A 24,978-nucleotide genomic window follows, 5' to 3' on the forward strand; every position below is an offset into this window, starting at 1 on the left:
GTTTTATACAATACTAACATCTACATTATATCTAAAAAAAATTTTTAAAAGCATCTTCTGGTTTATTTACTGCATAATGATGTCATAATAAAATATATCTCATACCTTCACTTTCTAACCTGCATTTGTTTGTGTTTAGCCTCTGTATCTTTGGGAAGTGTGTGTATGAGCGCCTCTACAGCACTGTGTGTTCACTAAATATATAAAAAGACTCATATGCAAATGGAAGAAGGCGGCGATGGGAGCTGTCTAACCAGCAGTTCAGTTACACTGAAAAACACAGGCTTCCCAGACAGCTTAGGGCTGGGAACATGTGGAGGTGTGTGTGTGTGTGTGAGAGAGAGAGAGACAGAGAGAGAAACAGAGAGAGAGGGAGAGAGAGAGAGAGAGAGAGAGAGAGAGACTCTGTGCTCTGGTAGTACATTGTGTCTTTTTCTGTCACCATTAGGGTGCATGAATACAAGATTAAGAACTCACACACACACCCACACACTTAGAAACTTTGTTGCTACCATAATCATATCTGCTGAATGAATAGTTTGTGTGTGTGTGTGTGTGTGTGTGTGTGTTTGTGTGTGTGTGTGATAGACAGAGAAAGCAAAACAGGCAGTGTTTTAAACACAAGGCAAAAAAGTTCATTAAAAAAAAAGACAAATCATGAGTGGAATACATGCGAGTGGGTGGAGTCTCAAGTCTAAACGTATTGTGGGTGGAGTTATAATATGGCACTCTCAATGGCATCAATTCTCAACTCAGTCTCTGGCTCTGACTCACAGAAATGATGAATCACAAGCTTTATTAGCATGCCTGGAAGACTATTGTCTATAAACACACACAGTCACGCATGTACCCGCCCACACACACACACACACACACACACACACACCTTCCTATGTCATAATTATTAATATACCTACAACTAAATCTGAACTTAATCTCAGTAACCAAAAGGAAATCCTTAGGGTCTAGTCAAACCTGTAGGCACACACACACACACACACACACACACACCTTCCTATGTCATAATTATTAATATACCTACAACTAAATCTGAACTTAATCTCAGTAACCAAAAGGAAATCCTTGGGGTCTAGTCAAACCTGTAGGCACACACACACACATTAATCTCATCTAATGATAAGAGCTGCATATTTTCAATAGTCTCAATAGGGAATCAACCAGCACTCCCACTCCCACTGCATGTGTGTGTGTGTGTGTGTGTTCTCACATTTCTTACTTGGCAGGGTCCTGCCACCTGCAGCACCCTAACAATGTGGGGCCAAAAATGCCAGACCCCACACCATTTATCCATTAAAACATGCTCAGGAGGCATCCCTGATATGCCTCATGCTTTTTGTTTACATGCTCCACACGGTAAGAAAAACTGGGTACGAGTGTGTCGGTTTTCTGCTCTCTAGCGCCCCTAGGTAAAATTTTACCCGAGAGCCACTTCCGGTGGTGTGCGTGGGGATAAGCACTCCTCACGAAGTTCGTTATGTTTTAGCCAATGAGATGATGCAACGGTGCTATTACGTCATCGACTGCTATTAAATGGAACAACATTTTATTTGGCGTCACTCCGACTCACAGGTCAAGGACTTATTAAGTTTAATGTTTATATTTTTTCTTACTAGGTAACCCGTTCCATGCAACTATAACACAATCATCTTCCCATGTATATTAATAAACTACCAATTTATACATAGAAGACCCAACATAGAGCATAGAGACCCGATTGTTGATGTTAGCTATTGTGCTAGCTAGTGCTAGCTATAGCTCGAAATCATTATCAGGGTTTAAAGTGGGAGATGACCGCTGGATGAACTCCATAAGGTCTCTAGCATTGCAGTGTCAGACGTTTTTTCATTTATTATTATAATTTCTAATAGTATCATTCTTCATTATGACTTTTCCTTGTTTGAATGTATTGTATGTGTTATTTCCAGGTTTCTTTCTGAATGGGTTCAAAGGGAAACCAAAGTTTGCCCCTCCATTAATATAGGCATTAGGGTCAGTTGTGCTGTCAGTGTCATTTTGTCATTACAAGCACAAAATCACACCACAACTGACTTTATTACGTTATGTTTACAAGGTACAAAATTAGATTTTCGATTAACCCCTTGTGAAATAAAACTGGGAAATGATCTAAACCATGCATACATGTAAAGATTAGCATAATATGCACTAATTTAACAAAACCTTTATAGTCACTGCTCCACTACAGTACCGTTCACCTGCCAACTCCCATTTCAACCACTGCACTTTGTATGAGTGGTTTGGCAACTGCCATCAGACAACACATTAAAATACCTAACTACTAACCGACTGACTTTTATAAATTAGATCATGATGTCAGTAGAGTAACATGATTGCACCAGGTACATTCGCTAAGATTATGCCATGCTCTGCTATATTGTTAATATATTGTGCCTTGATGTATCTAGCCATCCTTACACACGTACGTTTTCTAGTGTTGTCCTTGTGGGGCCTGGCCGAACAGATTTCTAGGTTTTGTTGTTTGAATAGTCTTCACACTGTTTCTAGTCTTGCCTTTATGGGGCCCTCCCGACTGGACCTCACTTAAAGACTTAAAGTGATTTTATATTATTCGGGCAACAGTTTTCAGATTCAAAACCTGACCTATTACACATGTAATTGTACACATTCTGACCAGACAGATATCTACAATCAGATTGATTCCAGTCCACCATATGTTAACGTAAGGCATGATGAGACTTCTAGAAAAGCCCATGACATGCACTGATGCATTGTTACAATATCACTCACTCCAAAAAATAAATATGTGAAGTTTGGCATTGAAAAATTGAATAACTTGAACAAGATTATCTTCCAATTAAAGTATAAAAAATGTGTTAAATTGTCCTGTGTAGCCACATGTACACATCAGAGTCTACACATCAAATTTTGTGTTTCCATCTTCATACATCTTAAATGTATATTTCTGGAAGTTATTCAAGAACGGGTTAACGTTCTTTTTCTGCCTACCGAGGTAAACAACCTGTTGCCAAACGAAGCTGGTCAACAGAGGAATGTGCTGCAGTTGAAAAGCATTTTAGAAGGTTCTTAGTGTTGAATGAAGTAAAACAGACTGTCAGCAGTGCCTTGCTGCAGAACCTGAAGCCCTTGGAAGCAGAGACTGATAAAAATATTTTGCATAAACGGATGGTGTTACTGGTGTTTCTCTATTTTGTATTATATATTTCTCAGGGTTGTTCTGGAAGCTGTATTTCATTTATTTATGTATTTTGTCCTGAAAGCTGTGTATGACGGTGATATGCTCTGGAGGTGAATGTTCACACCAGTGAAAGCTCTTAACTTTTGACAAAACGCACTGTGTTACTGGTGTTTCTCTATTTTGTATTATATATTTCTCAGGGTTGTTCTGGAAGCTGTGTTTGATTTTGTCTTGAAACCGTGTGCACACTATGTCTGAAGGTGAATAATGTAGAACTGCCCTTTTCTAAACATCAATAAACATAAATATTAAAACATAAATGCTTCTTGAGGACAAAACATGTGAAGAGATTATTTCATACTACACTATATTACCACAGAGAGGCTAGTTTTGGACATTTACCATGAATTTGGACCAGGGGTCATTATTATCATGTTCATGTCCTGTCTAGTTATTGATGACCTTTGTGACTGAGCTAATCAGGTATGTCAGTTGGTGCAAAAGAAATGGATGCAGGATGTAGAGGATGTGAATTAGAATGGATATACAGGTGTGTGTATGTGTACAGGTCACAATCTTCAGTTTCAATTATCATATAGAATAGGGTTGAAAAGAGGGGGTTTAAAAAAGAATAAAATAATAGAAAAATAAAAAAAGATGAGAATAAAAATAAGAAAATATCAAATTAGATGAAGTGAAATAGCTGTGCAGAACAGAGAGGCAAGTGAAATAAAGTGGCATTAGCTGCAGAGTGGAAAAACAACTAGATAAAATCTCTAATAAAAATGCAGCATATGAAGTGACACAGCGACTGATGAAATGCAGTGTGTGAATATAAGATGATCGTTGTGAGTAACTGTTCTGGATAAAGTGCATGTGTGTAATTATGTGCAGTGTTTGAGTAGAAAACATGTAGGGTGCTAGGCAGAGTTCATTTCTGCAAGAACACTGTACTAGAACAGCCGAAGTGAGACAGCGTGGCTTTTATGTACTCAAAACAGAGCTGGCCTTTTAGACACGTGTATTATTGACGACTTGCTGACATTTTTGTTCATTTTAATCAGGTCAGGCAGTGAGGCTGAACTCAGCTCATAGAGTATATAATAAATTAAATTAAATTAAAATAAATGAATATGTTTATAAAATAATAACAAATTAATAAATATAATAATAAATAAATAAAAAAACACAAAGTTGCTTTGGGACTTCCTGCCAAAGTACAGCGACAACCTCTAATATCTATTCTGTCCTATTAAATATATGGAGTATTTTATTTATGAAGCCATTTTGACAAAATCGGAGCAGGAGGCAGGATTGTAGTGTAAGTAATGGCTGAGAAAATCTGTCAGTCTGACAAAAAAAAGCAGCATGAGGAGAAAAAACACCTAATAACTTCACTTCATGTGATAACTGTTCATAGAAATCAGCTGATCGTGACATTCACTCAGATGTGTAGGCTGGGATTAAACCATTAAGACACCAGTGTGAACATGTTTTAGTACAAAAACTGAGTGAGGCCTCATGGGGCTGAGTCGCTCATATCTTAAAATCCTAGTCAGGATATTATCATTTGAATCTAATATAATTATTGGCATGTTTTGTTGTGGTTGTGAAGATAAACACATGGTTCTATATGTTGTTTGTGTATAACATTGAGGGTGCAGTGGGAGGAGTCATGTGACATCATAATGTGTCACAGAACAAAACTCGTAACAGAACTCGGAATTCCACTGGTCACCTGTTAAAAAAACTGACCATCTATTCACATTCACACTACACACCTTGACACCGTGAACAAGCTTCAGAGAGCCAGAGAGCGATTTTACACTTTTAACACAACACACTTTACTTTTCTCACAACACACTTTACTTTTCTCACAACACACTTTACTTTTATCACAACACACTTTACTTTCACACAACACACTTTACTTTTCTCACAACACACTTTACTTTCACACAACACACTTTCACACAACACACTTTACTTTCACACAACACACTTTACTTTCACACAACACACTTTACTTTTCTCACAACACACTTTACTTTTATCACAACACACTTTACTTTTATCACAACACACTTTACTTTTATCACAACACACTTTACTTTTCTCACAACACACTTTACTTTCACACAACACACTTTACTTTTCTCACAACTCACTTTACTTTTAACACAAAACACTTTACTTTTATCACAACACACTTTACTTTTATCACAACACACTTTACTTTTATCACAACACACTTTTCTTTTCACACAACACACTTTACTTTTCTCACAACACACTTTACTTTTAACACAAAACACTTTACTTTTATCACAACACACTTTACTTTTATCACAACACACTTTACTTTCACACAACACACTTTACTTTTATCACAACACACTTTTCTTTTCACACAACACACTTTACTTTTATCACAACACACTTTACTTTTATCACAACACACTTTACTTTTATCACAACACACTTTTCTTTTCACACAACACACTTTACTTTTATCACAACACACTTTTCTTTTCACACAACACACTTTACTTTTATCACAACACACTTTTCTTTTCACACAACACACTTTACTTTTATCACAACACACTTTTCTTTTCACACAACACACTTTACTTTTATCACAACACACTTTTCTTTTCACACACACGTCACACCACCGAGTTTGGAAAATGGTAAGTTTCCTGATTATGATGTTGATTAGAAAATTTGATTATCAGGATCCATTTATGGAAATGTATAGTCTGATATTAAGTTTGTATAGTTTAATACTCACTTACATTAATATTAAACAGTAAGACAGTAAAGAGTATTGTCTTAGTGAGCAATAAAGCCTTGGACATGATGATTTAACACAGAAGCTGAAGATACAGTACAATAAGAAATAAATCCAGATCTGTTCCTGAGGAAAAAATGTCATTATTTTTACATCAGTAAGCCTCAGTATGAACCTGTTAATTTCTTTTTGTTATTCTGAAAGAATGTGTTTCTCTAAAAGCCAACTCTGTCTCTACTTTCAGTTCCAGCCTGAAGAAACGGTGTCCTGTACATCTGACTTCCACACCCCTGTCTACTGCCCCATGTACTGCCCTGTGTTCTGCCCTGTCTACTGCCCTGTGTACTGCCCTGTGTACTGCCCTGTCTACTGCCCTGTGTACTACCCCATGTACAACCCTGTGCAGTACCCTGTGCACGACCAGATGTACAACCCTGTGCAGTACCCTGTGCACGACCAGATGTACAACCCTGTGCAGTATCCCGTGCACCCTGTGAACACCTCGATGTATGGACCCGTGTACAAATCCGTGTATGACCCCATGTACAACCCCGGGCACCTTGTGGACACCCCAGTGTACAATAAGGTGTACGACACTGTGTACAACCCCGGGCACCTTGTGGACACCTCCGTGTACGAATGGGTGCACGAATCCATGTCCGACCCTGTGGACAACCCCGGGCACGAGCACATGCCTGACCTTTTCCAAGAATGTATGGAAACTCTGCCTGAACCAGAGGCCCTGTCTGCAGCCGAGTCCCTGCCTGCAGCCGGGGTCCTGTCTGCACCCGAGGCACTGACTGCACCCGAGGTCCTGCCTGAACCAGAGGCCCTGCCTGCACCCAAGGCTCTGCCTGAACCCGAGGCCCTGCCTACGGCCGAGGTCCCGTCTGCACCCGAGGCCCTGCCTGAACCAGAGGTCCTGCCTGCACACGAGTCCCTGCCTGAACCAGAGGCCCTCTCTGCACCCGAGGCACTGACTGCACCCGAGGTCCTGCCTGAACCAGAGGCCCTGCCTGCACCCGAGGCTCTGCCTGAACCCGAGGCCCTGCCTACGGCCAAGGTCCCGTCTGCACCCGAGGCCCTGCCTGAACCAGAGGCCCTGCCTGCACACGAGGCCCTGCCTGAACCAGAGGCCCTCTCTGCAGCCGAGGCTCTGCCTGAACCCGAGGTCCCATCTGCACCCGAGGACCTGCCTGAACCAGTAGCCCTGCCTGCACACGAGGCCCTGCCTGCACCTGAGCTCCCGTCAGTACCCGAGGCCCTGCCTGAACCAGAGGCCCTCTCTGCTGCCGAGGTTCTGCCTTCACCCAAGGCCCTGCCTGAACCAGAGGCCCTGCTTGCAGCCGAGGTCCCGTCTGCACCCGAGGCCCTGCCTGAACCAGAGGCCCTGCCTGAACCAGAGGCCCTGCCTGCACCGGAGGCTCTGCCTGAACCCAAGGCTCTGACTGAACCCAAGGCTCTGCCTGAACCCGAGGCCCTGCCTGCAGCTGAGGTCCCGTCTGCAACTGAGGCCCTGCCTGAACCAGAGGCCCTGCCTGCACCTGAGGCTCTGCCTGCACCCGAGCTCCTGTCTGCACTCGAGGTCCTGCCTGAACCAGAGGCCCTGCCTGCACCCGAGGCCCCACCTGCAGCCGAGGTCCTGCCTGAACCCGAGGCCCTGCCTGCAGCCGAGGCCCTGCCTGAACCAGAGGCCCTGCCTGCACCCGAGGTCCCGTCTGTATCCGAGACCCTGCCTGTACCTGAGACTCTGCCTGCACCAGTGTCTCCTGAGACACAGAAGGAGAAGGCAGAGGATGCTCAGGAGCAGATGAGGCAGAAGCCGCTGGTAAGAAATAAAAAAAACACTACATTAAAAATGCTTAATTCTTATAATGGTGTTTTCATATATTAACTCCAAACCTTTCACTCCTATACTATCTTTAGGAGATTTATAAATTTGACTCCAACTTGTGTTTCCTACAGATTAAAATTCAGGACCCCAACAATGGTGGTCGAGAAATCAGCATCCAAGAAATTATGGAAGCTCTGCATGCACCCGAGCCCCTGCCTGCACCAGTGTCTCCTGAGACAGAGAAGGCAGAGGATCCTCAGGAGCAGATGAGGCAGAAGCCGCTGGTAAGAAATTAAAAATAAACACTACATTAAAAATGCTTAATTCTTATAATGGTGTTTTCATATATTAACTCCAGACCTTTCACTCCTATACTATCTTTAGGACATTCACAATTTGTATTTCCTACAGATTACAATTCAGGTGAAAAACAATGGTGCCCGAGAAATCAGCATCCAAAATGATGACTGCTCACCAAACACCAAGGTACAGCATTAAAGTCTGTCTGCAGATTGCAGACCTGAGAGGACGTGCCTTTGTGTCCAAATATGGACATGGGGCATGTCGCTAATGTCCCACAGTAAAATCTGACTATCAGAAGCACACTTTTTACCCTCATGCTGCTTGGTGATTTTATGTTTATCTGTAGGTTTCTTTTCTTACAGTTTGAACTTTCTGGCTTATTTAATGCAATGAATGTTAACTGGATCCTCTGTTATCCCTCTGTTTTGCAGGGAGTTGAACTGTTTGTTAAAAACGTGGACCCCAGGATAAGTGAACAGCGCCTCTTTAACGAGTTCTTCCCATTCGGAGACATCATCAGCTTTAAGGTTAGCTACTAATCCCCCCAGTTTCTTCCTTTCCCAATACACTGTGTTCACTTCATCGTACTCTCTCTGTTAGGAGACGAGTGTATAGTGGGGTGTTTTTTCATACACTGTATTTTGTATAGCTGCTGTCTGAAATGACCTTTAACACAGAAGACATACATATGGACTATAGGAGGGTTCAATTCCAGTTCACAACATAGCTGCTCTGTTTCTATATATGTTAGCTGGTGTGTAATGCTTTGCTTTCCATATCTCCTCGTACAGCTGATGATGGAAAACGGGCGCTCAAAAGGATACGGCTATGTGACGTATTCCACTGAAGCAGAGGCCAAAACAGCCATAAGTGAACTCAATGGAAAGATCCTGGGAACGAAGGTTCTGTTCATTGCGCTGTCCAAATCTAAAGAGGAACTGGCCAGGCTGAAAAATACAAGAAACCGGACACGCAAGCCGTGTTACAACAAAGACGCGAAGAGGGTCTGGCCACAGCGTGAGTCACTGCCGTATTTGTACTTAAAACGTCTTACAGTATGAGGATTGTTGTGCACTACCTAGGGAGCTTTCTATACAATACATTTGAATGTAACAATATGATCTAGAGGAGTGTAAAGCTCATACCGTTAGAAAGGATTTGACAATTATTGTTATGTATAAGAATAACGGATACCTGTGAATCACACACACACACACACACACACACAGTAACTAACACAGCTCTTCTTTTCTCTTTCAGGTCATTAATCTGCTGCAGCAAACTGCCGGGAACCCTACAGAGACTCAATAAAATTGAAAATCTTTAAAATAAATTCAATGAAATTCAATAAAATGTTCCTATTACTGCTGAAATGGTCTGAGTTTTTAATCACAGTAAATAAATGTTGGTGAAAACGCCTCACACGGCGGCAGCTGTAAAATAATCAGCTATAAAATTCCACCTCGGGAAAATAGAACTCATTAATGACTGAACATCATTTAACCTCAGTTATGAACTATGTAATAACTGAGTTATAACTAACTGAGTAAATATATAAATAAAATACAGATCATGTTTGTAACCCTGATCAGAGACGGCAAAAGTGTGGGGCCCAAAAACGTTGCTAGTGCTAGCTATAGCTCGGCATTTATGTTTTTCTGAATGAAACCGATAGCATGTTGTATTAGCTATTTGGCTAGCTTGTGCTAGCTATAACTCGGCATTCGTGTTTTTCTGAATTAAACCAATAGCATTTTGCATTAGCTATTTGGCTAGTTAGCTATTGTGCTAGCTAGTGCTAGCTATAGCTCGGCATTCGTGTTTTTCTGAATTAAACCAATAGCATTTTGCATGAGCTATTGTGCTAGCTAGCTATTGTACTAGCTATAGCTCAGCATTCGTGTTTTTCTGAACGAAACCAATAGCATTTTGCATTAGCTTTTGTGCTAGCCAGTGCTAGCTATAGCTCGGCATTCGTGTTTTTCTGAATTAAACCAATAGCATTTTGCATGAGCTATTGCGCTAGCTAGTGCTAGCTATAGCTCGGCACTCATGTTTTTCCGAATGAAACACGCATTTTGCATTAGCTAGATTGTGTACATACTTCACATCTGTAATATTTGGACAGTCACTTTCACTTTGTACATTCTAAATTGCGCTACTTCTCATGCATGTCACTTTATACAGTATTTATTTAACTTATTCTAGCTCTATTCTAAAATTGTGTACATTTGTACAGACACCTCATACCTGTGTAAATGTTCGCACCTGACACCAAGACAAATTCCTAGTACTGTAAAGTGCTCTTTGCTAACCCTTTGCTGTAGCTGGCAATAAAACTTTTTCTGATTCTGATTTCTGATTCTATTTGGCTAGCTAGTGCTAGCTATAGCTCGGCATTGTGTTTTTCCGAATGAAACCAATAGCGTTTGCATTTATTTATTTGTTAAAAGTTATTTATTTATATATATGCACTATATTTATATATTGAATAATTGGGAGTCTAATTAAACTCACCAAGGAGCTATGGCCGTTTCCGGTTGTTTTGTTCGGCCATTATTTCCACATTCCTCCCGACACCGAGGCTCGGGTTAGAGGAGCTTTACTGTAGGCTCAGATGTTGGAAGATACCGGTGTTGAGTACAAATCGTGTTTAATCTCGTATTTAACTGCGTTTTGGTGTTACAAAACTTCTGGTTGTACAAACTGGATCAACAAGCACAATATGTTTGCAACTGTACAGTTATAAAGATATAAAGGAGTATTTGTCTAAATCAGCAGACATACAGACAACATGTAAAGGTAGAGTTAATAGAGTCTGACACAGAAAAGTGCTATAAATCCTCCTCCATGGGCATTATCAGGGTTTAAAGTGGGAGATGACCGCTGGATGAACTCCATAAGGTCTCTAGCATTGCAGTGTCAGACGTTTTTTTATTTATTATTATAATTTCTAATAGTGTCATTCTTCATTATGACTTTTATTGTTACTTCCAGGTTTCTTTCTGAATGGGTTCAAAGGGAAACCAAAGTTTGCCCCTCCATTAACACAGGCATTAGGGTCACTGTCATTTTGTCATTACAAGCACAAAATCACACCACAACTGACTTTATTGCATTGTGTGTACAAGGTACAAACTTAGATTTTCAATTAGCCCCTTGTGAAATAAAACTGGGAAATGATCTAAACCATGCATACATGTAAAGATTAGCATAATATGCACTAATTTAACAAAACCTTTATAGTCACTGAGATTCAAGTCCACCACATGTTATTGTAAGGCATGATGAGACTTCTAGAAAAGCCCATGACATGCACTTGGCTTCATTATTTGCTGTTTTAGAAATGTTTTTGCATGAGCTTACTTTTATACTTCTGTGTATCTCCACATTGATAATTACTAAGAATGAATTACATGCTCATAGTATTGTTCTGTATTTCAGGTGACATAAGCAGACTTGTCCCATGGCAGCGGAGTCTGAGATGTTCCCTGATCAGCGTTCCCAACAAAATACACACAGGGATGATGCACGTACGTTTCTAGTGTTGTCCTTGTGGGGCTGGCCGAATAGATTTCTAGGTTTTGTTGTTTGATTAGTCTTCACACACAATCTCTGTTTCTAGTCTTGCCCTTATGGGGCCCTCCCGACTGGACCTCACTTTAAGTGATTTTATATACATTGGGCAACAGTTTTCAGAATCAAAACCTGACCTATTACACATGTAATTGTACACATTCTGACCTGATCTTTGTTAAAGACAGGTATCTACAAACAGATTGATTCCAGTCCACCATATGTTAGCGTGAGGCATGATGAGACTTCTAGAAAAGCCCACTGGGCTTCATTATTTGCTGTTTTAGAAATGTTTTCTCATGAGCTTTTGTACTACTGTGTATCTCCACATTTACCTTATCTAATAGCTGGATGTACATAGAGATAAACATTTCTCATATAAACCATATGTCAAGTTTATAAAACATTGTTACAATATCACTCACACAAAAAGACTTTTTTTTTTACTTTGTCCTGTGTAGCCACATGTACATAGAGTCTACACATCAAATTTTGTGTTTCCAGCTGTTACAGAACAAATCTGTGGGATGTATGTATATTTTTGGAAGTTATTCAAGAACGGGTTAACATGTTCTTTTTCTGCCTACCGAGGTAAACAACCTGTTGCCAAACGAAGCTGGTCAACAGAGGAATGTGCTGCAGTTGAAAAGCATTTAAGAAGGTTCTTAGTGTTGAATGAAGTAAAACAGACTGTCAGCAGTGCCTTGCTGCAGAACCTGAAGCCCTTGGAAGCAGAGACTGATAAAAATATTTTGTATAAACGGACGGCGTTTCTGGTGTTTCTCTATTTTGTATTATATATTTCTCAGGGTTGTTCTGGAAGCTGTATTTGATTTTGTCCTGAAATTGTGTCTGAAGGTGAATAATGTAGAACTGCCCTTTTCTAAACATAAATACATGCTTCTTGAGGACAAAACATTTGAAGAGATTATTTCATACTAGACTATATTATCACAGAGAGGCTAGTTTTGAAATTTACCATGAATTTGGACCAGGGGTCATTATTATCATGTTCATGTCCTGTCTAGTTATTGATGACCTTTGTGACTGAGCTAATCAGGTATGTCAGTTGGTGCAAAAGAAATGGATGCAGGATGTAGAGAATGTGAATTAGAACGGATATCCCTTATACAGTCCTGGAGTTAATCGAGTTCAAAACATAGAAACCATTATAACCATTAATATCCAGATAAAAACTTGTGTCCTTGCTAAGCTATAAAAACTAGAAATATGTATGTGTGAATGTGGACCTCACAAGGACACCACGCTAGAAACAGAGGGGCCAAAATCTTTTCTTTTTTTTTTTTTTTTGAAAAAGCTTAGAATTGTGTTAAATTGAAGTGATATTTGTAATTAGGAAATGCATTTTATCATGCCATGATTTTTTACAGAGCTGTAGAACCATTAGAAAGGGTGGACCCCAAACAGGTACAAAAATAAGGTGGACATGTTTTTGTGTCAATTCGCAAAATCTGCTGTATTCCCATCTAATCGAAACCCACTCTATTACTAAAAATATCGCTACTTTCTTTAATCACATAGGAACATTTGTATCTTTCCCCCAAAGCCATATGAATGTAATATACTTGGAAAACAATTCCCAGAACACACAGCAATAGTCCCCAGCGTTAATCTCTTCTTCATGTCCTCCTTCCCTCACATGACCCATACGGTCTAACATGGCTGCCACATCCTGCATACATCCCCTGACTGGTGTAATAAGGATTATGTCAGTAAGTTTATATGGGACAGAGAAAGTAAGCCTAGTCTGCCCGCCAAACAGTAATCGCTCTGTCATCTTTCCCACAGCCGCCTTGAGCTTTTCACTGACCTGCTACATGTTAACGGTGCAAGCCCACTGAGTTCCCAGCCCTCATTAAGCCGAGTAATGGACTGTGTTGGTCAGAAAGGGCATCAAGTGAAAATATCACTAATAAATTACCCAGAGCAGAAAACAAACTGTGGTGAAGTGGGTTTTTTTTGGAAGGAGTCTCCAGTGTCAGAGCTTAATTTCTCAACCAAAAAAAACCTTGTTCCTGAATATTAAACATAACTATAACAGGATAAATGTATTAATCTTTATTACACACAAAATAGTCAGCTCAGTTATGAGAAATTAAACCCTGTTTTATTTCTTCCTTAGTGGATTGCAGTTGCACAGCTGCCCTCATTTGTCAGGATCTGTAGCCATTTAGTACAAAATCCCATTGCATCCCTGCTTGTTTGTGATGAAAAGGACGATGTTATGAAAGAACGCTCGCAATTCATCCTCAAGCTCTTGGAATCCGTTTACAGTGGAGGACGTTTTAGACATCTCCATATGTAAAGCTTCTGAAAATATGAGGGTTCTGTGTTATAAGCTTATTAAGGAAAAACTGACCCCAGATCAGCTACGACTCCCAAGGCAGATGCACAGAGACAAGCATACAACTAACATTAAATACAACAACAACTAGATGATAACTCATTAAACACAGCTTAAAACTGATCTCAGGCTTAACCGAGAAGAGAGGCAGGAAATCTGTGCTCTCAAAGCCGAAAATATTAGCGCCCCTATGTATGTGTATGTGTGAAATTGACACCTGTTGACACTCACCTCTCCAGCTGTTCCTAGGTCATTGTTAAGCAAGCTCCTTCCTGACAACAGCAGCTAAAGCTATTAGGCAGCTGTCATGACACCTGTGCATGTGGCAAATGGCGTTTTTTTCTTCTCTAAAGGTTTGCTGTATTCATAAAGAACCATTCTATCCAATTGGATCCATTTAAAGCTGCTATTATTGATATTTGAGTCATCCAGCATCCTATTATTCCCTAGAAGGTCTTCTGTAACATCAAATGTACATTAATGTGCTTTTCTATATCTATATATCTATATATATATCTATATATATCTATATATATAATCTATATACACTATATTGCCAAAAGTATTCGCTCACCCATCCAAATAATCAGAATCAGGTGTTCCAATCACTTCCATGGCCACAGGTGTATAAAATCAAGCACCTAGGCATGCAGACTGTTTTTACAAACATTTGTGAAAGAATGGGTCGCTCTCAGGAGCTCAGTGAATTCCAGCGTGGAACTGTGATAGGATGCCACCTGTGCAACAAATCCGGTCGTGAAATTTCCTCGCTCCTAAATATTCCACAGTCAACTGTCAGCTGTATTATAAGAACGTGGAAGTGTTTGGGAACGACAGCAACTCAGCCACGAAGTGGTAGGCCACGTAAACTGACGGAGCGGGGTCAGCGGATGCTGAGGCGCATAGTGAGAAGAGGTCGCCAACTTTCTGCAGAGTCAATCGCTACAGACCTCCAAAGTTCATGTGGCCTTCAGATTAGCTCAAGAACAGTGCGCAGAGAGCTTCATGGAATGGGTTTCCATGGCCGAGCAGCTGCATCCAAGCCATACATCACCAAGTGCAATGCAAAGCGTCGGATGCAGTGGTGTAAAGCATGCTGCCACTGGACTCTAGAACAGTGGAGACGCGTTCTCTGGAGTGACCAATCGTGCTTCTCCATCTGGCAATCTGATGGACGAGTCTGGGTTTGGCGGTTGCCAGGAGAACGGTACTTGTCTGACTGCATTGTGCCAAGTGTAAAGTTTGGTGGAGGGGGGATTATGGTGTGGGGTTGTTTTTCAGGAGCTGGGCTTGACCCCTTAGTTCCAGTGAAAGGAACTCTGAATGCTTCAGCATACCAAGACATTTTGGACAATTCCATGCTCCCAACTTTGTGGGAACAGTTTAGAGCTGGCCCCTTCCTCTTCCAACATGACTGTGCACCAGTGCACAAAGCAAGGTCCATAAAGACATGGATGACAGAGTCTGGTGTGGATGAACTTGACTGGCCTGCACAGAGTCCTGACCTCAACCCGATAGAACACCTTTGGGATGAATTAGAGCGGAGACTGAGAGCCAGGCCTTCTCGTCCAACATCAGTGTGTGACCTCACAAATGCGCTTCTGGAAGAATGGTCAAAAATTCCCATAAACACACTCCTAAACCTTGTGGACAGCCTTCCCAGAAGAGTTGAAGCTGTTATAGCTGCAAAGGGTGGACCGACGTCATATTGAACCCTATGGATTAGGAATGGGATGTTACTTAAGTTCATATGCGAGTCAAGGCAGGTGAGCGAATACTTTTGGCAATATAGTGTATATCTATATATATCTATATCTATATATCTATATGTCTATATATCTATATCTATATATCTATATCTCTATATATTATTGTTTCTATATTAATACCTCATTCATAGGAACTTGAGTGAACACTTGATGAAAATATATGACTATGTACTGATGTTTATTGATGCCAGCACTTTGGAGCAGACGTTTTTTCCAACACAGGAAAGTCTTCGTAACAGAGAACTTTGTGTTTGTGCTTAAGAAACAAAAGCATTAACATAAACAGCTCTACCACCACGACTAGTGCTTCTTGTCACTAACATGTAAACATTAAGCCGTTAAAATGGACATCCAACAGGAAGGAAGCTATAAAAGAAAATCTATTTCAGACATTTGACCGTGATGTGACCTTGGATCAGTTCGTCTGCTGAGAGGCATAACCTAGAAGCATTAAAAGAGCCACTGATGAGGGGATGATTATTTATAGCCACTATAAATGGATATATTTGATTCATTAATATAAATTACTGTGATATAAAGAAGACTCCTATAATGGAACATGAAGTTATAGGGGGAAAAAAAAGTCACACCACTTTCCAATAAGATAAATACAGATTTATCCAGCAAGAAAAACTGGACCCGTGTATAATTATATAACAAAATAAGCAACATCATGATAGCAAGATGGAGAAACATTAGATGCCCATTTTGTATGTATAGTGGAAGAGTACGATGTCTTGGGAGATGATGAATATTATCATAAAAAATTTGAACGCATCCTGCAATAATAATAATAATAATAATAAAAAATGGAAGAAATTAATTATATATACACAATTCACTGTATGTATAGATAGATGAATAGATAATTTAATCTTTTTCTATAAAGTAGAAGCGGCAAAGAGAAACAACACGGTGTGATTCATTTTTATTTTATTCTGTACATTTTTATATACAATACTATTTTTTTTGCGTTAATGGCAAAAGTAAAACGATTAATTAAACGCAGTACATAAATATGAACGGGTTTTTCTTTTGTACAAATTTGCATATAACTAACAGCTGAAATTAAAACTCAGAAACAGATACATACGGTTTTTCGTCACTCCCGGTGCCGTTACAGAAAACACACACACACACACGGAAAGAGGAGTTCAGTTAAGGGTACTAGAGCTCACACTCACATTTAACAAAACACTGATCTGGTTGTGGAGCATCAAATGTCCAAATCTAACTGACTCAGGAAGGATTGCTTCTCTCTTTCCGTCTCTCTCTCTCTCTCTCTCTCTCACACATACACATTCACAAACACCAAATAAATGGCTAAATAACTGCACTCGAATAATAAAACAACAAACACAACCCCATAGTTATCTATTGTGCTGTGAAAGAAGCTCGAACGACAACGCTCTAACGCCCTTCGGATCTCCGGCGTCCGTCCGCCAGCGGCTCACAGTAGTTATGTTCACATTATGAAATTGTTATGGGGAAAAAGGATGAATGATTGATGACCAGGACAGGCAGCCTAGGAGGAAAGTCGATCTGTTTAACCTTTTACCAGTTCCAGGCTCGAGTGGAACGTCGAGGAAGAAAATAAGATGGAGGAAATTCGTCTACTAATCCTGACTGGAAGATAACCAGTTGCGGAACAGCATACCATTTAATCAAAAAAAAAAAAAAAGGTGTCCGAGAACATCCTGCTAACAATGCTAAATTGCACAACCTCGTTTTGGCAAACCATGCGATTTCTACAAAGGCAACGATCCAATACTTATGCTCGAGATACAAATATTAAGCCTCAGTTTTCCATTTCTTGTTGCGGCTATAAGGTATTACTTTTATCTTAATCCTAATCATGAGCTCAGAGTTAAATGCAGAATCCCTTTAACGGCACCAAATCAAAGCGAAACTATGGCAAAGAGCTGGCAGAGCAGGCGAGAGCGTCCCCCCTCCCCCAAAAAGAAACCAATATGAATATCTAAAACAGAATGGTAATTAATGCATGGTCGTCACACATAACTTGTTTTTTAATTCCCCAGCCTTCTTTCTCGTAATAGCAAAAACACGCAAGTCCGTTAATCCGTTGTAGCTCAATACTTCTGTCTTTCCGTGCTTTATATTCTCTGGATCTTGTCGGCCACCACCACGGGGTTTTCTTTGCGGATTTTGGCGGCCGCCTCGGCTTTGTAGTTGTACGTGCAGTTGTGCTTGTCCGAGTAGCGGTGGATGCCGCAGAAGAGCTGACCGCATCTGCAGTCGAAACCTGCAACATATTGGCATGTAGGTCTTGTTATTCGAGAAGATTAGATCTTAGATCAGCAAAATATCAGAGAAAAAACATCAGATATCTGAATCGGGGGGGAAAAAAAAAAATATCCGTATATTTCTGGTGCTGGAAATATTAACATCTAAAGAGGCATGACTGGGTTGTTTTTTGCTTGCCATCTTGCCAAACTATCATATCGTTTTTAATCAAAGAAAGAATTTTCCTGTTAACTATCCATTTAAAGAAAAGCAGCTAAAAAAAAAAAAAAAAATACATGCACATTTTTTGGGATATTGCTAGTTTTTCCCCAATTAAAAAAATTATTAATTAATATAACATAATATACCTTTTCATCTGTCACCCCTTGCCTTAAATGCTACCGTATTACCCATGATTCTTTAGGGCACACTAACCTGTGAGGCCGACCCTCTTGCGGCAGGTGAAGCAGCGGTTCTTTTTGGGTTTGCCCGAGTCTGGACTATTGGCCACGTCGCTGAGAGGCAAGCAGGAGGAAGTTGGCTGGCTAACGACTGTGGAAACAGGAAGTCAACAAACATGATTACAAACAGGTTTTCCTTCAGCTTGTGTACAGAAATAATAATAATAATAATAATAATAATAATAATAATAATAATAGTAATAATAAAAAAGAGAGTGTATGGGAACCTTTTGGAATGACTTGTGTTTTAAGTTTGATTTCCATGACCAAAGACAACCTGTTTTACTTAGTAACACAGAAGTTACTGTATTGTTCTCGTACATACTGAATACAGCACACGAGCAATCACAGTACAATTAGGAAGCCTAATTGACAACGAGACGAGATTGGACATGTGGGTCAGAGCCATTTCCAAAAAAAATAGAAAGCACTCAAACATTATAGGTTTATTATTCATAAGAAGCGTCTGTGAAGAGTTCTCAAGAATTGTTTAGAAAGGTATCTGAGAGGATATACGTTATGTATCTGTCCAGTGTTAGACAAGTGAGTTAGAGGTAAAGACCTGAAGAAACCAGTGGAACTGGGTAACATCCCTGTTCCAAAAAATAAATAAATAAAAACCATTGCCTGAAGATCACCTCAGAATGCTTTTGAGAAAACATTTTATTGACTAATGGATCTTAGATTGAGTTGTTTAGAAGACACACACAGCACTTATGGTGTAAAAAAAAAAGGGCACCACATACTGACATCATCTCAGAGGTTAAATGTGGTGAAGGAAGCATCAAGAATTAAGGCTGCTTTGCTGCTTTAAGGCCTGAATAAAAGTTTTTTGTAAGATATCCTACAGAAGGGGTCCCCAACCACCGGACTGCAAAGAAACAATAAACTTCTGATTTTATATCTATATAAAACTTCCTCACTCCCGCATTTGATGCAGGTTTTTCTATACATCAGTAATGCTGAGTTCACACTGCACAATTTTAGCCCTGATTTTCAAATCTTCGACAAATGCCCGAAAACCAAGGCAAATCGCTCTGCAAGCTAATGACCCCGAAACCAAACATCACTAGAGAGCTCCAACTATCAATCAGCCAGGTGATGATCTGGATTTTTCTGGATCAACATGCTTGGTGGAGAGCACTAATGAGCAAACTGGCTCTGCTGATTGGATGATGTCACACACTAAGGAAAGATGAGGACTAGTCATTTTCTTCTGGCTACAACAGTGTAGATAACCAAACTTCCCCTATTCCTGTAGCATTCGAAGATGCTAGTTTTGTTTTGTTTAGAGTAAAGAATTAAATAAACGTATATGGACATTACCTGCTTCCGCATTGCTCGGTGTAGGAGATGGGCTCTTCTCCTCTCTGGAAATGCTCATCTCCGTCATCTGTTGCGTGACAGGCAGGGAGGCTGCGGCGGACATGCCTCTGAGGAAACAGCACAGTATTTTCCGCTGACTTGCGATACACACACACAACCACATGCACAGCTGCTGGCAAAGGCTCAAAGCACCTGACCATAACATGAGGCTTCTCTCAGTCAGAGGCCTCAAAGAGCACACAGTGTACACACACACACACACACACACACACACACACACACACACACACACACACACACAGAAACAACCGAGAGACAGAAGGCAGAAGCGGAAACAGAAATATATATTCTTTCTTCTGGTAGGCTTAATTTTATTATATTAATTATTCATGGTATTATATTTACAGTTATTTTCATTGGGTTTCTTTAGAAAGAATATGAAAATGTGGCACAGAGCCAGTGACATTTTATCTAAGGTAGGACATTACAAGTAAAAAAAAATTTTCTTGAATGTCAATCATTTTCAGATTTTTTTTTCTTCTCTTAAACTGCAGCATTAGTCTCAATGAAAGCATCAAAACTCAACAATGTTCCTGTCCACTTGAAATGTGAAAAAGACAGAATGAGCAGGAACAAATGAAAAGAAAGTCATTTGTAGGAGCAGGAAATAAAGAAAAGGCAGGTGGGCATGTTTTGTACTCGAATACACCAATTAAACAGCGGCTCTACATACACCCACAGACCGAACAAAGAGAAACTCACTCTGACGTCGATTCTGCGCAGGTCGCCTCCGCTTTGTTTAGGCTTCCTTCTAGTCTCTGCATGGCCGTCGTCTCCGATGAAGGACTGCCCGCTGCTCCGGGAAGGAAAGTGCATGACTGAGTAACCTCAAACAGCAGCATTGTAACAGCTGTATATCTAAAACAATGGGGCTCTGATGGGGCTCTAAACATATTCCACTATGCACAGACACCAGAAAAGGGATGCGAAGAACCTCTTCCACCTACATGAGGTCACAGACACATGTGATTGGCTAGCATCACTGTGATTGACAGAGCAGGTCATCCCGCCCATGGCCTATTTTACTCCTTAGACTGCAGGACATGGAGTCTGTGCCACTCAGGCCATTATTTTTTTATCATTGCAAAATTGAGGAAGAACAAACCTTTATATGAGAAAAGCACCATTCTATCTCCAAAATATTTTAAATTAAAGTTGAAAACTGGATGGTTTTTCAGCATCTTCATGTAGGAATAAGAAACTAAGTAATATTGCTGTGTGACTTACCCAGAGGGCTCACTGGGCTGCGATCGCTGCTCTGCTGTCGACTCAGGTGCTCCTTGTAGCACACAGAGCACATGCCATTGTTCCTAGGGTTGCCGTAGAAACCACAGCCCATGGTGCACAGGATGGGAACCGGGCTCTGATTGGTCTCCTGGGCCATTGCTGCTGGAAAGATCATTTTTGTTGTTGTTATTATTTATATTTTTTATATATATATATATATATATATATATATATATATATATATATATATATATATATATATATATATATATATAGAGAGAGAGAGAGAGAGAGAGAGAGAGAGAGAGAGAGAGAGAGAGAGAGATTATGGCAAACTTCTAGTAACTAATACAATATTAATATAGAATAAGCCGGAGACATTAATACTGTTTCAATAGTCTGGTTCAAGTTATATTGTGGCCTGGAATTTAGTGTAAAATGTGTGCAATTTTAAAACCTCCGTTAAAACACGACTTCGTGAATAAGCTGATTCAATCTAGCTTCATTTCTTTTGGTACTAATTACTTCAAGATGGACTGGTTCCTACATTTGCATGATGTTTCCCTGAGGTGACTAAGAGCTCTTGATTCACTATGTTCCTGTAAACATGTTTGTAATTAGGGCACATTTGTTTTGCTTTGACCAAGCTGGACACCACATCCTTCATCAAGTAGTTTACCAATCTAGGTAAAGTACCTGCTGAAAAAATAAGTGAGTTTAACACGGCAGCTGAGGTGATGCAAGTTTCTCACAAGTAACTGAATGGATGCTACTGTATTACACTATGACACTAGTAATATGAGAATATCATGTGAATTACAGTGAACACTAGTGGACTACTTGGATCTCCTGTCCAATCAGATTCAAGAATTCAACTGCGCTGTAGTGTAATATTCTCTATTCGGTGAAACTCTATTCCCTCTTCAGAAAATCTTCCTTTTATAAGTTATGCAAATGAAAATGACAAAAAAGTGAACATGCAAATTAGTGATTTCATCTGTGTATGGCATTGTTCTGTGTATGCACTAGCTTTTCACTTTTTTAAAGCCCCTATTGTGAAAAAGAAGCCGGGTGCCAAATTTAATGCTGTTTTGAACTTTTGTGACTGTCTTGAACTTGATAGGGCTATCCAGCTCACATCACAGCTGCTGACACACTAGATGAGTGACGACTGATCACTATTGTTCCCCGTGACCAATTGCTAATCACACCAGGTCTCCGTGTCCAATCACTGATCACCACAGTTCCCCATGTCCAATCACTTCTGTTCCCCATGACTAATCACTTCTGTTCCCCATGACCAATCACTAATCACCACTTAACCCTTTACCTAGACAATAGTGGTTAGAGAATGACCATGCGGAACAAGAGTGATTAGTGGTTGGTCACTATGGTAATTGCTATTGTTCTGCATGACCAATCACTAAATCACTATTGTTCCGCATGACCAATCACTAATCACTATTGTTCCCCATGACCAATCACTAATCACTATTGTTCCCCATGACCAATCACTAATCACTATTGTTCCCCATGACCAATCACTAATCACTATTGTTCCCCATGACCAATCACTAATCACTATTGTTCCCCATGACCAATCACTAATCACTATTGTTCCCCATGACCAATCACTAATCACTATTGTTCCCCATGACCAATCACTATTGTTCCCCATGACCAATCACTAATCACTATTGTTCCCCCTGACAGATTAACGTTCACCTCTGTTCCCCATCACCACTTTAGTTTTTGCTTTGAACTCTTTCTGGGGATATAATCAACTACTACAAGTAGCTGTTTCCTTCATGACTATTCCTTATTGTCTGCATGAGCATTTAGCCTGTGGTGCCCTGATCAAAGAGGATTCCTGTTTATAAGAAATGCATAATTTAAGAGAAACTATAATCCATCACTTTTTCTATTCTGATAAACAGCTCTCTCATTGTAGTAAACGGCATTACAACCCTCTTCGTGCACAATAATTTGTCATTTGATGTGCCATTGACCACGATGAATAAGTAGTATGCAAATGAGGCAGTGACGTCATCCGGCGAGTTTCTGGGCATGCGTCAGTTACTTTTCTCTGAACGGAGTTAGCAGCGCTGATGGAGTCGGGTATCGTGACTATCGTGATGTCACATTTTTTTGGTCGTCTCGCCCACCCTTAACACGAAATGGTGCCTGTAGAAGGCGATAAAGGGCACTTTGTACCACACAGGAGTTTCACAGCATCGTGCGGTGAGGTAAACCGTCACAATATCTGTAGGTGCTGGGCTTTTGAAATAATAACGGTTTACCGTCTCGCGCACAAAAAAAAAACCCTCGTTACGCGAAGGCTTTTCGCTTGTCCACGCGCAGGATATATATATACACACATCTCCAGTCAAAGAAGGATGAATAATCATTCTCACACGACTGAAATGCGGTCATTTCGAAATATTACACCAATCAGACGCCAGATGTGGGCGAATAAATCCCCTAAAAGCTTTAGTTTTAATGTGACAAGACTAAAGTAGAAGAGCTAGTGCTAGCTAGCCAGGCTAATGTTTGGTGTCTGTTCATCTCACTGAAACACTAAACACCAGGTTTGCTTAGCAACTCGGTAAGGAGACACCTGATACTCAACACAACACAAACGGTAACAAAAACGCAAAGAATTCCGTCTATATACATACATATATAAACAAACGATGATATAAAGGTTAGTTTGTAGACCGGGTTATTCGTCTCGACTCAGAGCAGTGTGTTTTTTCTTTGTTACAGTAGCACTTCCTTTTCACTTCTGCTAGTTGAAAAAAAGAAATAAATAAACTGGTTTGTTCAGGTCGGCTAGCTTCTCTTAACAGGATGTTCATATTGAAACCAAGTTGTCTTCTTTTTTTTCCTTTTCCGTCCCAAATATCTAACAAAGCAGCTAGCTAACTAACCGAACAAAAACAATAGACAATAAGAGGATTAGGTAGCAGACGAGCTATTCATCACCTCCATAAGACAACTGTGTGTCGCTTCTCCCTAAGCGTACGACTTACAGACTATACATAGATTAAATACTACATTTTGAGGACAGTCCAATGTCAACATGTCTCAATCTACCAGGTAGTTAGCCAGCTCTTCCTGTCCTGTGTTGTTTTTTTGTTTTTTTGCCGAGGCAAGTCACGGTAATGGTGGTGCTGACTAGTTGACTTTTTTTTTTTTTGTCTCTAGCAGGACCCACCCGTCGAAAAACAGCCTTTATATTCAGCTTTAAACATTAAACACACCGTGATGTGTGCTGATCATCATCCTCTCTCTGAATCTATCACCTGATTAATAATACACGCCAGCAATCCGCGTCGTTAATCAAGCTCTCCATCCGGATTATATCTTTAAAATAAACATACAAGATCACATCATCGCACTTACCTCGGTGACACTCTCAACTTATAATCGATTAAAAGTCGATTCGATGTTGAAATGTTTTCGAAATTTGATCGAGCTCTACTCCGACTATTTTTTTTTTTTTTTTTTGCCCAGTCCGAGGTGCTTTGTGTCGAGGACAGAGATAAATGATCTCCTGTTAGTCTTCTTGTCCTTTCCCAATCTTTTCTTTCACGCTGTTTGTTGCCTTCTTTAGTAAAAGTGGGCGGGGTGTACACGTCACATCGCTGATATCAGCTTCCTATTGGTCACGCGGCGTGTCCCGGGGGCGGAGCGGAAACGTCAATCAAACGAAAAGGACACATTCACCACATATGTACTGGTGACTAATAGGATTGTGATAGACAACAATTTTTTTGCTAGCAGTCGTTCAGACAGAAAGTTTCATCAGTGTCGGAGATT

At 40.2% G+C, this 24,978-nt stretch overlaps 1 protein-coding gene across 2 annotated transcripts; it reads right to left on the bottom strand.

Annotated features, from left to right (window-relative positions):
• Nucleotides 1-16,751: 16,751 nt before the first annotated feature.
• Nucleotides 16,752-24,757, bottom strand: zfand5a (zinc finger, AN1-type domain 5a). Of its 2 annotated transcripts, none has more exons than XM_058374827.1 (6): nucleotides 24,562-24,757; nucleotides 21,157-21,318; nucleotides 20,632-20,722; nucleotides 19,870-19,976; nucleotides 18,518-18,634; nucleotides 16,752-18,101 (listed from the first exon to the last, which is right to left on the bottom strand). In XM_058374827.1, exons 2-6 carry the CDS (start codon nucleotides 21,311-21,313, stop codon nucleotides 17,953-17,955), a joined length of 621 nt encoding a protein of 206 aa, XP_058230810.1. In that variant the 5' UTR covers nucleotides 21,314-21,318; nucleotides 24,562-24,757; the 3' UTR covers nucleotides 16,752-17,952. The 2 variants fall into 2 exon arrangements, with proteins under 2 accessions (XP_058230810.1, XP_058230808.1); XM_058374825.1 differs by having other exon boundaries at nucleotides 21,157-21,315; nucleotides 24,562-24,756.
• Nucleotides 24,758-24,978: the final 221 nt, after the last annotated feature.

Source organism: Hemibagrus wyckioides, linkage group LG22 (assembly GCF_019097595.1).
Source record: "Hemibagrus wyckioides isolate EC202008001 linkage group LG22, SWU_Hwy_1.0, whole genome shotgun sequence".
Classification (NCBI taxonomy): domain Eukaryota; kingdom Metazoa; phylum Chordata; class Actinopteri; order Siluriformes; family Bagridae; genus Hemibagrus; species Hemibagrus wyckioides.